Raw genomic sequence first — 18,541 nt, 5'->3', positions numbered from 1 at the left:
GGCAAAAGCCTGATCGTGTGTAAGGGGCATTAAGGGACAGGACCAATGGCACTGAAGGTGAATCATTTTGGGAACTGGAGTGTCAAATCTACAGGGTGGGCCATTTATATGGATCCACCCGGGTGGGCCATTTATATGGATACACCTTAATAAAATGGGAATGGTTGGTGATATTAACTTCCTGTTTGTGGCACATTAGTATATGTAAGGGGGGAAACTTTTCAAGATGGGTGGTGACCATGGCGGTCATTTTGAAGTCGGGCATTTTGAATCCAACTTTTGTTTTTGGTGTATCCATATAAATGGCCCACCCTGCATATTAAAGTATATCTATAGTTATATCATATTTTTTATAAATTGCATTGTTATGGTAATTTATAAGCAATTTACAGTTACTCTCTAAAGAACTCAAACACTTGGCTTTTAGAATCTCTATTGCAATTCTCTTTGCTCTGGTTTTGTTTCTTTTGCTCAAACAGAGCTGGCAGTGCAATGGTCTTTGTGTCAGTTTCTGGTTATGTGCAAAAAAATACAAATTACATACCCCCACCTGTACTTTATGGAAATACAACAGGACAAATAACAACAGGCATGACCAGGCAAACTACTGGTCTTAGATCAGCCTTTCTCAACCTGGGATCTGTGGTGAAACCCTAGGGTTTCTCCAGGGCAACCTTTTTCAACCTTTTTATATCTAGAGCAGAGGTCTCCAAACATTCTAAAAAGGAGCCAGTTTACTGTCCTTCAGACATTGGGGGGGCTGGACTGTGGCCAATGGGAGTAGACATTTCCCTAGAGTTAAAGTAAATAATGCCTCAGACTTGGTGGTCAGTGGATGTAAAAAAAATTGCAAAGTGGCCAGTAGTGGGAGAATGATTGCCCCATAACTGGTATTGGTTGGAGGAAGTGTGTTCCATCATTGGTTACAATGGGAGGAAAAGTACCCCGTCACTGGTATTAGTAGGAGAAATCGTGTCCCATTCTTGGTGTCAGTGGGAGGAAATATGCCTCAATGTTGGTGTCATGGGAAAGGAATGGTGCCTCATCGTCGGTGTCAGTGGGATGAATAATGCCTCACATTGTTGAGAGGAATAGTGCCACAAGAGCCAGATAAAGGCAAGCAAAGGACCACAGTTTGGAGACCACTGCCCTAGAGGAACTGTTGAAATAATGTTCATGTCTTAGGGAACTTGTTCAAAAAACAATTTATCTGGGGTCAGTGGGAAAAAAATGGCCCTTGCTTTGGTGGTCAGTGTGAAGAATGCTTCCTTACAGATAGCTAAAGAGATTATTTGTGTCATGCCACCGTCAAGTGGCATTGCCCCTTGAACTATGCAGGAACTATCAGATGGGAAGTCAATGAACCACAGTTTAAGAAATCCCTAGCAGCCTTCAGAGGAACCCTGGTTGAGAACAGTTGCTCCAGAGGGCTTACTTGAGCAATGAACACTATCTGCCTCTCAGATATGTAACCACTGATACCATTTTTTTTTTACCTATCTGTAAGGGGGGCTTCCTGCTTCCTTCCTATTGACCACCAATGTAAAAAGCATACTTTCCTTTGTTCACCAGGCTTTGTACTTTGAGCTGTAGCTATAATAAAGTGGTTCTAAAGGCTGAAGTTTTTTTTACCTTCATGCATTCTATGATAACAGCATTTGATAACATTGGGATATAATCCCTTTAGTTTCGGTGGTAGATTGCAGCACATGGAATACAGAAGTGGGCGATAGAGTCCACTGCCGCCGCAATGGCGTGCCTGAGTTGCAAGTACGGGAACCACATAGTGGCAGGGAGGCTGAAGGTAGCTTGCAGTTTGGGGAAAGACAGCAATCTACCATTGGCGAATATGTGAGACAGCATAGTCACACCATGGGCTCTCCATCGGGGCTCCTGTTGCAACTTAAACAACTCTACTTACGAACGATTGCCCCAAATTGGGCTAAAGTCCGTAAATCCCTTCACTCCCTGGAGCTGTCTGCCCTTGTTCCATATCTTTGGGTTTTACCCTAACGTTGGGGTCTGTTTATTGGATCTCAGAAACATTTGTGCCTCCAGGCCCAGGGGCATGGTCTCAGCTCTTGAAGCGAACAGCATCTTTCAGCATATTTATGAATGCAAGAAGAACATCATTCATAGAAAACAGTCTGTATTTGATTTTAATTAGTTTGTGTATTTCTTTGCACATTATCTTAAATCGAAACACATTTTTTGGCATTTAAATAGTAAACCACATACTGCAACACAGTTGAACCTTTGCCCGTGCTGAGATGATATATTATGCACAAGATGTTGTTCTTGATCCCGGAGATTCTACTGGGGGTCATTGTCCTGGCTGGAAATTGTTCCTGTTTGTCTTGGATAAGGAGCTGTCCACATTCACATGGGTGCTGCTTGGATCTTTGGTCTCAGAAAGACTGCCAAGGGCATTTGTGTGGAGGCCAAGACACGTTACAGATCTCTTAAGAAGATGAATGTTAGTCAAGATGACAACGCGTTCTGTTCCTCTGCCAATTAACTGCCTGGTCAAAGTGCTCCGTGGTATTCAGTCTATAGGATGTTTTGTATATGGAGGTTAAAGGCTATACATAGCCATTTTTATACAGGAGGCAGGAGTGTGTTTTCAGTGCATCTTTTGAATTATTATTACAATGTTTATCTTGCGTCTTTTGTATGCTTTTTGCATTTTATACTCTACAGTAAAACCTTGGATTGCGAGCATAATTTGTTCCAAAAGCATGCTTGTAATCCAAAGCACTTGTATATCAAAGCAAATTTCCCCATAAGAAATAATGGAAACTCAAATGATTCGTTCCACAACCATTTATTCATAAGTCCTTCAGTTTATCATCCATATAAAAAGATTATAGCAATGTGATAGGTTGTGTAATTATAAAATGCCTATCCATAAATGGAAGCCTCCACAAGGGGATTAGAAGCAAAATCCAGCAGGAGCTACAGGGTATAAAAGAGAATAGAGGCGCCTCTAAGTGTAGCAATATGTTGTACCTTCATTAAATGTAACCATATCGCTACACTTAAGCCTCATACACACAATCGGACTTCCATCGGACTTTTCTGTGGATTTTGGTCTGAAGGGGCGTTGGCCGTGTACTTGGTATGCATACAGACATTCACCAAATCATGTGGTTTTTCAGCTCTTTACCGCCACCCTTTGGGCAACTTCTGCTATTGTTGTCTGATCTTTAGCATTGGTTCGCAGCATGTGTGTTTGTACTTTGGACTTTAGTCTGATAGACTTGTGTACACATGATGATGCTCCATCGGACATTTGTTGTCGGAAAGTTTGAGAGCATGCACAGCGAACATTTGTCCGTTGAAAAAATGAAAACAATTGTCCGATGCAGCATACAAACAGTCGGATTGTCCAATAAAACACGTCCATCGGACTGTCGTTGTCAGATCGTGTGCATGGGCCTTTAGAGGCTCCTCTCTTCTCTTTTATACTCAGTTGTGACATGACGCTACTTGTATATCAAGACATTGCTTGTATATCAAGTCCAAATGTATTAAAACACTTTGCTTGTCTAGCAAAACGCTCTCAAACCAAGTTACTCTCAAGCCAAGGTTTTACTGTATTGTCTTAGTTGTATATGCACATCTGTAGATACTCTATATGACATATCTATTGTGCTGCTGACTAGCCTGTGAAGTGGATAGAATGTATTTGGCCTGTTCCAATATACAGTTAGTCTGTGGTTTATTTTTGAGATATCTTCTTTTATCCACCTTCTAAAGATATTGCCACAGCATCTCAATGGGATTGAGGTCAGAACAGTTGACTACTACAATATAGAGCAGGAGTCTCCAAACTTTATGAACAAAGGGACAGTTTATTGTTCTTCAGACATTAGGGGGGCTAGACTGTGGTCCCCAGAAGTAGAATATTCCCCAGCATCAGTGGGAGTAAACGATGTTCAGTTGAACTAGAAAAAAAACAGACCTCTGGGCATTAGGACCGAGAATAATGCCCTGTCATTGGTATTTGGTCATTGGTATTGTGGGCACTTTTAACCCTTTATTCGGCTGATAGTGGGGGTTAAAAGCTCCAGTGTGAAAGTAGCCTAAGAAGGCGGGGATCTTATGTCACTCACTGTACAGCATAGAGCAGGAAGCTTAGTGTAATCTAAGACCTGAGTAGAGGGGAAAAATGTGCTCCTTCTACACAATCTCATAGGGAAACATGCACAACTTATGCTTTCAATCACCTGCTGTGTGCTGGATGGCAGAGGAAGGAGACAGCAGCCCAAAAAATCACAGTAGATGCACTGGATGAAGGCAGGTGCACTCTATAGAAGGATGTGCTTTGTTAATTTTTCATTTCAGATTTTTACAACCACTTTTTAGAAGTTTCCTGTGTTGATTGTCTATCATTCTGGATGCCATGGTCAACATTAATAACTTCCAACAGGCATCAAAAAGAGTTTGCTGAACATATCACAAACATGTGTCAATGACTGAACACAAGAGGTGTTTGAAAAGCTCTGATACCAGACCCCCGTGTGAACTAGCCCTCAGTTTTTATTCTTGTCTATCCATAGACAGCTGTGAATGTTCCAGGATAGGCTGAGCCGGGGCAGGCAGCTCCCGCAGTGTGTATTTCCTTATATGGAAGCTTGCTCTTTTTGCTCCTCTGCACCCTCAGAAAGTCGCTGCGCCCACTTAGAGAGAAGAGAAGCTGCTGAGAACCATGGGAATGAAGAATGTGGTCTAACACAAATTCACATTTTAAAACATGCAATGATGTTCAAAGTGTTGCTGCTTGGGGGGTATGAGCGAGTATACTGGTATTTCTTGTGTTGTAGTGACTTTACGTGTTCTTGAAAAGATTACAGTAATGCAGGACAAATTAGCATTTCACTCCTTCATTCCTAAGGCATGTGGCGGTCATGTACTATCCGTCAGTGTACCAAACAGCAGAGCCATGACTGCTCTCTACTGGATTCCAGTGATTAACATTCTTTTGAATCAGCGCAGGGATCAAGTTCAATGCGATAAACAGTATAGCTTTGTTATTCAATGTTACTTTTTTCGTAAAATTTTATCTGTACTGTTAGTGAGTTAATGGGGGGGGGGGGGGGGGGAGGGTCGTAGAGGTGAAACTGAAACAATTGGGGGCAACAATCTTGTATCATGTCTGCAGTCTCTGACCATCTCTTGTATTACATTTACAGTCTCTGACCACTTCCTGTATTATATCTACAGTCTTTGAACACCTCCTTTTTATGTCTGCAGTTTCTGACCATCTTTTGTACTATGTCTTCAGTCTTTGACGTCTCTTGTATCATCTCCGCAGTCTCTGACCATCTCTTTAATCATGTCTGCAGTCTCTAACCATCTCTTGTATTACGTCTGTAGTCTCTGACCATCTCTTGTATCATGTCTGCAGTCTCTGACTACCTGCTGTATTCTGTCTGAAGTCTCTGACCATCTCCTGTATCGTGTATGCAGTCTCTGACCATCTCTTGTAACATGTCTGCAGTCTCTGACCATCTCTTGTATCATGTCTGCAGTCTCTGACCATCTCTTGTATCATGTCTGCAGTCTCTGACTACCTGCTGTATTCTGTCTGCAGTCTCTGACCATCTCCTGTATCATGTCTGCAGTTTCTGACCATCTCTTGTATCATGTCTGCAGTTTCTGACCATCTCTTGCATCATGTCTGCAGTTCCTGACCATCTCTTGTATCGTGTCTGCAGTCTCTGACCATCTCTTGTATTATGTCTGCAGTCTCTGACCATCTCCTGTATCACGTATGCAGTCTCTGACTATCTCTTGTATTATGTCTGCAGACTCTGACCATCTCTTGCATCATGTCTGCAGTTTCTGACCATCTTTTGTATTATGTCTGCAGTCTCTGACCATCTCTTGTATTATGTCTGCAGACTCTGATAAGCTCTTGAAATATGTCTGCAGTCTCTGACCATCTCTTGTATCATGTCTGCAGTTTCTGACCATCTCCTGTATCACGTATGCAGCCTCTGACCATCTATTGTATTATGTCTGCAGTCTCTGACCATCTCTTGCATCATGTCTGCAGTTTCTGACCATCTTTTGTATCATGTCTGCAGTCTCTGACCATCTCTTGTATTATGTCTGCAGTCTCTGACCATCTCCTGTATCATGTATGCAGTCTCTGACTATCTCTTGTATCATGTCTGCAGTTTCTGACCATCTCTTGTATTATGTCTGCAGACTCTGATAAGCTCTTGAAATATGTCTGCAGTCTCTGACCATCTCTTGTATCATGTCTGTGGTCTCTGACCATCTCTTGTATTAGTTAGGGGTATCAGAGTAAAGGGGACTAAATACAAATGCACACCACACTTTTTAGATATTTATTTGTAAAAAAAAAAAACGATAACCATTTATCATTTTCCTTCCAGTTCACAATTATGCGCCACTTTGTTTTGGTCTATCACATAAAATACCAATAAAATACATTTACGTTTTTTGATTGTAACATGACAAAATGTGAAAAAAGTTCAAGGGGTATGAATACTTTTTCAAGGCACTGTATATAACTTTAATACCTCATTTTGTTTCACAACTGCTTGATTTCAATTACCCCATTAGACATCTTCAATAGAGCAAAAAGCAAAACAAACTAATCCCTAACAACCAATCAGTACTTCCTCTTCACTGATTTGACTGCAGCAAATTCAAATCTGATTGGTTTTACTCTGGGTACAGCGCGCCATCACTGCCTTATTTGATAATCCCAAGAGTTAAATTAGTAAAGAACGTTCAGACAACATAAATTGTTCTTCCTCGGGCCACCCGACAGTAAAAACGGCAGTTCTACGCAATCATTATCCCATACAGGTGAAACAATAGTCACACAATTGGCCTGCTGTGGGTCATATTTTTCCCTCTTCCTGGCACCGCGGTGCCATTAGAACATTTATTAGAAAGTCTCAATCCCACACACAATGTCAATTCAGACAATTGTCTCCTCATTTTGAAATGGAAAGTAATATTAAAGATATCGCATGACGTGCTATTGCAATTTAGTGCATAATATAATAGGGGATTATCAATTGCAAGCTGTATTATTAATAAAAATATGGCATGTCTGCGGGCAAAGGCACTGTCTGGCTGCTAGCCTTCCTATTTGTGTCTGCTATTATTTATAATGGGCAACCAAACTGGATATTACGAGGAGGGCTGCAATCCACTTGGAGAGGAAAACCATGTCATCACCAATTTAGGTACATATAGCCGGATTCAGGTAGACTTATGACGGCGTATCAGCAGGGCCGGTTTTGCTCTCCCTGCCGCCCCAAGGCCAGGTTCCACAATGCACCCCCTCCCCGCCAACCGAACCCCCCCAAATCAACGGAGAATGTGCGGCACGGTTAGTTCAAATATGTTAGTTTTTTTTACTTTATTATCACTTTTTTTATGTTTATTTATTTGTAGCTTGTCGCTTACTTTTTAAAATTTTTGTATCATTCTCTTATTATTTTTCTTATTATTTTTCTTATTCTTTACTTTTTTATTGTATTAATTAATTATTATTTCTTATTATTTATACATTTTTTATCATTTTGTTTTTTCCACTTAACTTTTTTGCTATCACGCAGGAGAAAACAGTTTCCTGTGTGATAGCAATTGGAGGTGACATGTTCTCTTTATTGACCCTGTCACCTCCAAAACAGGAGTCCTAGCACTGTGCTAGAACTCCTGTCACAGCTGAGAGGGGAAGAGCACAGCTCTCCCCTCTCACTGTGTACATCGGCAGCAGGGACAGGAGACAGACTCGGTGGCCGAGGGGAGGACGGAGTCCCGAAGACAGAGCCAGCAGAGAGAGGTATGTGGGGTGGGGGGGAGAGGGGAGGACGGACAGGAGCACATTTTTTATAAGTGATTTCGGCGATCACTTGTTAACGAGCGAGCGGATTCCCCCATAACTTACCGCCCTTAACTGTATCTTCCGGGCGTCGGGGGACTCCATGCCACTGCCGCCCCTTGGAGCCCTGCCGCCCCAAGGCCTGGCCTCAGTGGCCTTGTGGGAAATCCGGGCCTGCGTATCAGTAGATACGCCGTCGTAAGTCCGAATGAGCGCCGTTGTATATTTAAGCGTATTCTGGAAACCAGATACACTTAAATTTGGCCAAGATACGACCGACGTAAGTCTCCTACGCCGTTGTATCTTATGTGCATATTTACGCTGGCCGCTAGGGGCGTGTACGTGGATTTATGCGTCGAATATGTAAATTAGCAAGATACACCGATTACCGAACGTACGTACGCCCTTCGCAGTAAGATACGCCGTTTACATAAGACATACGCCAGCGTGAAGATAAACCACCAAAAAGATGGCGTAGCCCATGCAAGGTATGGACGACGGAACAGCCGTCGTATTTTACGTCGTTTGCGTAAGCGTACGTGAATGGGGCTGGGCGTAGGTTACGTTCACGTCGAAAGCATTGAGTATTTGCGACGTGATTCTGAGCATGCGCGCATGCGCCGTACGAACGGCCTTCATTTACATGGGGTCACGGTTAATTTAAATGTAGCACGCCCACTACATGCCTACTTTGAATTTGACGTAACTTACGGAGCAAGTGCTTTGTGAATACTGTACTTGCCGCTCTATTTTACGTTGGCGTAGTGCAAATGAGCTGCACTACGCCGGCTTAAACATACGCCAAACTACGTGAATCTGGCTAATTGGCTTCAAGGGTGGTCGGACTTTGGAACTCAACCAATGGAGGGGATGATGGACAGCAGTATAATAGAATTCAAATGTGGACCGCATATGGTTTCTTGCTGGGAAAAGTGGTGCTAGATATTTCAGTACAGTTTATCAACAGATTAATTGATCCAGGCAATTGTCCTGACCGTTGCTGATGGGAAGACGAATAAGCAAAATATAAAATCACATATTTATTGAGAATATCATTAAAAACAACCCCATAGCCCCAGAAAGCTTTGTGAAATGGTATGCTACATACATACACAGTATCACAAATATGTTACATCATATCATTAAATTTCATACCATTTCATCACTGATGACGATGGAAGAATAGCGTGAAAATACAATGATGTCCTTTACACATATCCAAAGTCCGACGCGTATCGACTTTTCTTCCTCAGGGGGGTTGCAGTCTTAAAGGATCACTAGGACATACATAAAGGTCCGTATGGCAAACAGTAAATAGCAAAAGTATCATATATTTAGAGTACAATCATGTAAAGATGTAACATATATTTTTTATCTTCAGTTTGTGATACTGTGTATGTAGCACACTATTCCCTAAGGCAGGGGTGGCAAACCTTTCGAAGCACGAGGGGCACTTAAGCGACTTGGTAACCGGTCACGGGCAACAATTAACAGAGCGGGTGGATGGCAGATCTGTGTCTGCTCTGCATATGCAGAGCAGACAAGGACACAGCCCACTATACTATACTTTTTTCTTATTGGATTGGAGGTATAACACAATCTGCCACTCCTTAGAGGTGAATGAAGGGTCCAATTGGGTCAGACTGACCGTGTGAAAGAGGCCCAAGTCTGCTTTCACACTGATGCGCTGCAGTTTACCAATTCAATGTACCTTTGGCTTTCCTACACTTTGCAATAGACTTCTATTATATTCTGCAGGTTTGGTGCACTTTCAGAAAGCTCACCAAACTCACAGGTAATAGAAGTCTATTGCTCAGGGCAGGTAACCCACGGGTGCTCAGTTTGAAAGCAGCCCAGTAACCACTGCAGAACAGATATGTCCAAATATACACTGTGATTTTAGTAATAAACTGACCTTTAATAACAGTCTTCTATACCATCCCAGAGCAGGAGGTCGCGGGCCACATCAGAGGGCTCCACAGGCCACTGGTTGGGCACCCCTGCCCTAAAGAGTTATGAGGCTATAGGGTTATTTTTAATGATGTTCTCAATAAATATGTGGTTTTATATTCAGATTTTTTTTCACACTTTGAGAGTATCATAAAGTCCCATATCTCCCTTTTCTTCCTCTTTGTGGGTTCCAATATTTATAATAGGGACTGATACCAAAAGTAGTCTAGAATACAGGTACACAAGAGTTATAGCCAAAGAATTTGAATATTTTTTTGGTACAGTATTTTTATTGGACTTTAAAAAAAAAAGGGATACAGATTAAACATTCCCACGCAGGGGAAGGGAGTCACCACTCCAGGTGGGTCTAATAAGCAATTAGGAACTTCTTAGGAAACCAAGGGTGCTGGCAATGCACTAGGCAAATTGTAGAAATATCAAAAGGGATGGACAGCCGCACTCCAAAAAAACTTCTTAGGTTGTCTTTATTGGTAAAATCAATAGAAATGCATCACAGAATACAGCCAAAAAATCGGGAAAAGGAGCAGCCTACGTGTTTCACACTAGTTCAGTGCTTAGTCATGACTAAGCACTGAACCAGTGTGAAACGCGTAGGCTGCTCCTTTTCCAGATTTTTTGGCTGTATTCTGTGATGCATTCCCACACAGGGGGTAACAGCCGTAAGCTCAAGATAAAACTACGTGTTTCACTACACCTGAATTCAAATAATTTTAGACCGTGAAGTGAGTGAGCTTAGGGCTGATAATCAACACATAGCTTGGGATCTGTCAAGTGACAAAGCATTTTTTTTCCATTACTTTCTAATAGCACCTTTGTTAAATAACAGTTTGCCACCTTTGATAATTGACAGTTTAATACCTTTGGTAATTGACAGTTTAATACCTTTGGTAATTGACAGTTTGACACCTTTGTTAAATGACAGTTTGTCACATTGTAACGCAGGTATACAATTGATGTACATAAGCAGAGCATGTCACTTTTCACAAACTTTACAATGACGGAGGTATACATAGAAATAACAGTTTTTTGACTGTTATCTGCAATGAGCTCAGGCAGGAGATACGATTGACTTACAGCCTGGCAGATTACAAGTAAGCAGGGTCAGAACAAGGGGAGGGGCAGGAGGGACGGCTGCCCTGGGCATTGTGGTATCATGTGAGGTGGGGGTGGGGCACCACAAGGAGGATGTGGGGAGGGACTTTGTGTTGAGAATTTGGGGGAGGGGGGTCGTCAGGGAATAAGAATTGGGGAGATGTGCTAGGAATAGGGATTTGAGATGATTTGTGTAGGGAGGGGGGAAGATTTGTGTTCAAAGGGGGAATTTGAAGGTTAGAGAATTTGTACTAGGAGGGGGTAATTTTTTTGGGGGGGGGTGTGGATTTGTGCTGTCGACACATGGGGAATGAGAGGATTCGTGCTGGGAAAGGGATTTCAGCAGGAGGCAGATTTGTATTGGGAGAAGGTGGAACTTATGCTTAGAGCAGTGTTTTTCAACTCCAGTCCTCGGGGCACACCAACAGGTCATGTTTTCAGGATTTCCCTCAGATGAAACGGCTGTGGTAATTACTAAGGCAGTGAAACTGATCAAATCACCTGTGCAAAATAATGGAAAGCCTGAAAACATGACCTGTTGGTGTGCCTTGAGGACTGGAGTTGGGAAACTGGCTTAGGGGATAAGCATGCAGATTAGTGCTCATTTTTTTTTTGGGGGGGGGGGGGGGGGGGAGTAGGGGATTTTGGCTGATGCATAAATCTCATACATCTTGGGGGGGGGGGGGTTTGCTGATGCATAAATCTCATACATCTGGGGGGGGGCACAATTTGACATGTTTGCCCTGGGCTCTAGATCAGTGGTCATCAACCCTGTCCTCAGGGTCCACTAACAGGCCGGGTTTGCAAGATAACTGAAATACATCACATGATATAATTTGCTGCTCGGTGATTGCAGTTTTCTAGTCTGCATCTCCCTATGGTAATACTTAATATCTGGCCTGTTAGTGGGTCCTGAAGACAGGGTTGATGACCACTGCTCTAGATGACCTTGTGCCGGCATTGCAAGTAAGTATTAAAAAATCTAGAAAGATTCAGAGTATTACAGGTAGTCATTGATGACTAGGTCTCTCTTTAACTATAAATTCCAGGATCGGTTGGAGGGGATGAGGGGTGGCCAAGACAGTTTGCAAAATATGGGACCATTCCTGAAAAAAGAAGGGACATTTGTCAGAATATTTACACATTTTAATAAAGTTTCAAATACTTCTCAACATTCTATGCTACAGTTTCAGACTTGGTATTCGTGGAAATTTATTTAGGAGTCCCAGAAGAGTATGAGATGAGATGGTTGGGAGATATATAAATATCATTATGTATATAAAGTGTATGCTAAATCATATATGGAACAGTCACTGCTTATAAATATTTCATGTTTTTAGCCTATTTTCGTCCTCTGTTGTTTTCTAAACCACTTGGACCTGCATTACAGAAAGGATAATTGCAGTGTTGAGTCACAGATGAGTCAGCCCTGGTAGAACTACAATGTCACTATTCATCCTCATCTATGAATTTCTTGGTCCAGTAGCTCTTTATCCCATCAATGAAAGGAGTGGATACAGTGCAACCGGCTTAAGGACTACAAATTCCAGCAGTTTCTGGTGGACTGCACCATGTTTAACCTCCTACAACGGGGAGCTGCGGTGGCTCAACGCGATTGGCACTGCGCTGACAAGCCATTCACCTCTGCAGCCAGGGGTTCGGATCCTGGTCTCAGCTACATGTGAATTGAGTTTGGTGGTCTCAGCCCGGCTCCCGGTGGGTGTGCTATGCGAATTAAGCCTGCGCTTAGTACGCCCACCCCCCCCCCCACAAAAACCACCACACTTACACACGCACTCGAAATTGGGCTAACATGCACGCACATTGACCACGCGGTCTCTAAAAAGAGAGGCGAAGGACTAACGGTGCTGGCTTAGCCGGCTAATCCTCTCACTCCCTTATAGGGAGTCCCTCTGCCCCGTTGGGCTTCAAAGCGGAGCAGGTAGGGCGGGCTGTGTGGGAGGACCCCCTCACACACCCGCCATTGCCACCCGGGGCATGGAGAAAGGTGGCAGATTGCCTCTGGGGGAGGCCTGCCTACTCCCAACTCCTGCAGTCCGGCTCCTCTCTCGCACAAAAAGTACACGCACAAAATACACTAAAAAAAAATTAAAAAAATAACCTCCTACAACGAAGTTGCAAAAAATTGTATAGACTTAATGCAGAGGTTTAAAGGGTTGGTATTTCCAAAGATTTTAGGGGATGGACCTTTATGGACTTACCAACCTAAGAACTTCCCATTTTGGGACACCCCAGTCATAAAACCATCTCTAGTAGAATTTGTGGAACCTTCTGAGAAAGAATCAAAATCTGCAGCAGTGGTAGACTTTATAAGTACGGTATATTTAAAGTCAGTTCACTTTTTTAAATTTGGATTGTGTGGCTTCCATGTGTCTCGCCAACAATGTTAGGGTACTAGTACCGTCGTATTGTAAAAAAATTCATCTTTAAAGTAAATTTTCTGCATCACAGTCTCAGGACAAGCATGAAAATTTTTCTCTTACGATAACAGAACAAACTATTTTCATCTATTTAGCATGGTATTTGTACAAAAAAAAAGTGTGTGATGATGACCACGCATCATGGTCAGAAACTAAAGAATACATTACATTACAATACGATATGATATATTACATAACTTCCAAATTCTGTATTTTGTCGTTTCAGAATTTTCTTAACTTTAGTACCTATTGGTTTTCAATATGAGACTAGCATGCAAAACAAAACAGACAGTCATTCTTTCTATACTCTTTTTGTGTGTACACAAGGCTTTAGGGTCTTTGGGTTCCATTAGGGTTCAATGCATTTGGGTGGCAATAGCTTGTCAAGCAGCCTTCCAAATTGTCAAAAATGACTATGAGAAATGGTTCCTCATTGACTTTAATGTGCTTCAAAATTTGAATTAGAAATGTTTGATCAATTTGAACTCAGGAAATTTGGGTCGAACTTGTGTTTGAACCAAATTCTAATCCCAACACTAATAAGAGGCACAATAAACCCAACATTTCCAAATGTGCATGAAATGTAAAGAGTATTCGAAGGTCGATGCCAGGGGTAGGCAACCTGTGGCGCTCCAGCTGTTGTGGAACTACATTTCCCATGAGACGTTGCAAGGTTGGCAGTTACAATTACTCCCAGAGGCATGATGGGGTTGACAGTTACCCCCAGGGGCTTGATGGAAGTAACTGTAACTGCAACAGCTGGAGTGCCACAGGTTGCTTACCCCTGGTCTATGCAGTGTAGGCTACTAGTAGGCTTTGGGGAAGTGGCATTGAGCTGAATTAATTGTACAGGATTTATGCTTTAAGTAACATTTTGTGCCTACAAATATATTACTGTGACACTTGTATTGGTTAATTATAATTGTTAACTTCATCTCTTTCAGGTGTAACTTATTCTGACACCACCAGTCACAAGGAAGCTTGCAAGGAATGCACTGAGTGCCACGGTAACAGGCGCATGATTGCCCCCTGCGTGGAAACAGACGATGCCCTCTGTGCTTGTGCCTACGGGTTCTACAAAAATGAACGAACTGAAGAATGTAATCCATGCAGGACGTGTCCCATTGGATATGGCATGATCCTGTCCTGTTCCATGAACCAGGATACGGTGTGTGAAAAATGCCCAGAATGGACATTCTCAAATGTCGACAACAATATGGACCCCTGCCTGCCATGCACTATCTGTGAGGATGATGAGGTGACATTAACAGAATGCACATTGACTTCAGACACAGAATGTTTCGGTAAGTACAAATGGATAGTGGGGATGTATACATTTACGTAGCCCATTTATTGCGTATAGGAACCAGTGGCGCCCAACTAAAGGTCTTCTGGTTTTCTCTTCATGGTACTGGTGACCATAGGTTCAATCTTTGTGGCAGGGGGTTCAGACAGAACAGCAAATGGGGAAATTATACTGATTTGGGGCACAGGGGGAAATAAAAACACATTGGGTTGATTTACTAAAACTGGAGAGTGTAAAATTTGGTTTAGCTGTGCATAGAAATCAGCTTCCAGGTTTTTCTTAATAAAGCTTAATTGAACACGTTGAAGTTAGAAGCTGATTGGCTACCATGCACAGCTTCACCAGATTTTGCACTCTCCAGTTTTTAGTAAATCAACCCCATTGTGTATTAAGCCTCGTACACACGATCGAAATTCCAACCAAATTTTTTGTGGATTTGGGTCCGAAGGGCATCGGCCGTGAACTTGTTCTGCATACACACAGCACAACATTTTCATCCAACAACATGTTGGATGAAAAAAACACATGTTTTTTTAGCTCTTTACCGCCACCCTTTGGGCAACTTCTGCTATTATTGGCTGATGTTTAACATTGGTTCTGAGCATGCGTGAACTTGCGTACACACGATGGGATAAACCGGCGTAACAGATTTATTGCCCAACAGCTGGTGAGCATGAACAGCCATCTTTTGTTGGCGTTAATTCAGCCAACAATTGTCTGATGGAGCATACAGATGGTCGGATTAAACGACACAACACGTCCATCAGACAATTATGGCCATAAAGCTGGATCATGTGTATGAGGCTTTAAGGCTCATACACACGATCTGACTTTTTGACAACAATTGTCCGACGGACGTGTTTTATCGGACAATCTGACCGTATGTAATCTCCAACGGACATTTGTTTTTATTTTTTCAATGGACAAATGTTCACTGTGCATGCTCTCAAACAAATGTCTGATGGAGGATAGTACGATCATGTGTACACAAGTCCATCGGACTAAAGTCCAAAGTACGAACACGTATGCTCAGAACCAATGCTAAAGATCAGACAACAATAGCAGATGTTGCCCAAGGGGTGGCGAAAAAGAGCTGAAAAACCGCGTGATTTGGTGAATGTTGGCTGAAAATGTCCTGCCATGTGTATGCAGAACAAGTTCACAGCCAATGCCCTTCGGACCAAACTCCACGGAAAAGTCAGATGGAAGTCTGATCGTGTGTATGAGGCTTATGAGTAAGGATAGTGTAGAACAGTGGTTCTCAACCTTTCTAGTGTCGTGACCCCTTGATAACATTTCACAAATTGTGGGGACCCCTAACAGTAAAATAATTTTCATAGTGTGGTGTCTCGCAGCAGTGACACCTATGCTAAAATCAGGAGATAGGGTCTCCTTCAGCCCCTCCCACTTCACTTTCCTCACCAGTCAGCTGACTTATAGTCTCTGCCCCCCCCCCCCAGCCATGCCGTGAACTGAATGGCTGCAAAGAGGCTGAGTGGGCGACCGCGGGCTCTAGGAACAGCCCATCTGGGCGGCCGAGAAAAGGCTGGGAGAGCGGTTTGGGCTTCAGCAACAGGCCAGGATTTGGTGACCCCTGGGAAATTATCATTCGACCCCCAAGGGGGTCCCGAGTCCCAGGTTCAGAACCACTGGCGTAGAACATTTGTCAGGATTTAACTGGCCAGTGAGTCAGCCCATCATAGTGATGATCCCATAGAAATGTTTGGCGACAGTGCTTAGCGGTAAGCTTTGACACTGCCCAGAAGTGTCAAAACGTTTCTTTGGAACCCTTCCCCACAGTGACAGAGTCCTTTTAAGAATGCAACGGCCTTCTCAAGAAATATTGAATATACACTGTTCTAGGATCTGCAGTAGCCTCTCAGCACATTTAGTTGTTAAGTTGTGGAAAACTCATTAATCCCAATAAAATCTTGGCCTAGTATTTAGACATCTTGGTCCTGTTCCCTCCATAATATGCCAGAAATATTTGGGATGCTATATATTTAATACAAACACTGCTTCCCAGAAATCACGAGACAGGTTATTTGCAATACAGAGCAAAGGCTTAGTATGATATAATGAGGTGGAGATGCCAGGAATGAAAAAATCCAATAGCAGTAATGATACGGGAATTTTTGTGGGCAATTTAATGCTCGTATTTTATTGACTTAAAGGTGTCTTGGTTTTGGGTGACTGCCAAGGGATTTAAAGGATAAATTTACTTTTAAAACAGATTGCTTCTTTTAATATGTGTGGAGATATAATTTTTTTTTTTACCGTGTTAAGGTTAAAAAAAGACTTGTGACATAAAATGTACCTTCTTAACTCCTACCGTTTTGGTCCAGAAAAAACAAAACACGTTGGGAACTGTTGCTGATTAACTAGAGTTTGGCTTTAATGTTTATGTATAGCCAAACTAATTTTAAATAGAATATAAACATGTTAAAACCCTTATCATTTTTTATTTGCTGCCTGTGCCCTACTCTACTGGGGAGATTTTTTGATATTTCCTGTCTTGGAGCTGCAACAGGAAGTGAGCAGAAATCTCCCCAATAGCAGGGGAATTTCCCATCGACCGAGGAACTCGACGGGCGAAACACATAGTTTTCCTCGTCGAGTTCCTTGTTAGGCTGTCGAGGAACTCGACAAGCCAATTTTCTCCATTCCCGTCAAGGAAATAGAGAACATGCTCTCTTTTTGGCTCGTCGAGTTTCTCGACAGTTTCCTTGACGAAAATGTACACACGACCGGCTTCCTCGGCAAAAAAATATCTCCCAGCAAGTTTCTTGCTGGTTTTTGCCGAGAAACTCAGTCGTGTGTACGAGGCCTTAGAGAGTCGTCACCAGAAGATTTGTCCCCATTGGAATATTTCCCTTCACCTCTTGCCCTTATGAAATCGGCATAATTTCCTCTAATTTTGTGTCTCAGTGACAATTGTCTCCAGTACAAATAGATGGATTGACCATGTCAAAAGCGTAAATGCATTTCAGCCAAAAAAGAGAGCACCAAATATAAGTCCCTAGAATTGAGAGTGGTATGTAACCCTTTTTTTTTGTGGGGCCGCATATATGCGTATCTGTCTTAGCCGGAGTCCCGTACTAGCGATCGGGACCCAGAACTCCTGGTTCCGGGTCACCTGATCACTGTGATCGCCTCTGATTGGCTATCACAGTGATTAGTCACTGTAAAGCCAGCTCCTGTGATTCTCTCTATGTGAATGGAGAGGGAAGATACATTGTATTTCTCTCTCTCCATGCTGGAAGAGATAAACAAACAATTTAAAAAAAAAAAAAATACCTAGATAAAATACTAGGTCACGGTTAGTGTTTGGGTCAAGTAAGGGTCAAAGGTCAGGGCCAGTATATTTTGGGCAGGATTTATTTTAAAACACATTTTAGGTTCATATTAGTGTCAATGTGTTTTTATGTAGGATAAAAAGAAAAGTAAGGAAAATGAGCACTATTTATTCTGGGCTGTAGTACGGGTACAAACAACAAATAACATACACATATGGGGTATCTCTGTGATTATTAGAAGCAGAACATTTTTATTTCGGGTTGCTCATTGGTGGTATGTTATGGTAGTAACAAGAAATATACAGCTTAATTAAATATATATATATTTTTTTTACTATTTTGGGCCAGTGTTCCTTTGATAATGATAATTAATAAAAAAAAGTCATGATATATCCATTATCATTTACCACCAAAAGAAACAAAATTGTATAATTCACCTGGATGCACAAAGTAGCTGTGATGATATGTACAGTTTTACTAACACATGTCAAAGTTGAAAAATTGTGCTTAGGCATCAACATGTGTGTTACCCTTAGGCATAGGAGGTTACTTGATTCCCCAA

The 18,541-nt window shown here is 42.2% G+C and overlaps 1 protein-coding gene across 1 annotated transcript in view; it reads left to right on the top strand.

Moving 5' to 3' along the window:
- NGFR (nerve growth factor receptor) overlaps window positions 1-18,541 on the top strand; it is a 129,089-nt gene that overhangs the window by 90,335 nt on the left and 20,213 nt on the right. The window contains exon 3 of the mRNA XM_040331145.1: window positions 14,322-14,681. Coding sequence (XP_040187079.1) covers window positions 14,322-14,681 — 360 coding nt within the window. The remainder of the gene's footprint in view (window positions 1-14,321; window positions 14,682-18,541) is intronic.

This window comes from Rana temporaria, chromosome 12 (assembly GCF_905171775.1).
Source record: "Rana temporaria chromosome 12, aRanTem1.1, whole genome shotgun sequence".
NCBI classification, from domain to species: domain Eukaryota; kingdom Metazoa; phylum Chordata; class Amphibia; order Anura; family Ranidae; genus Rana; species Rana temporaria.
This window is presented reverse-complemented; position numbering and strand designations above follow the sequence as displayed.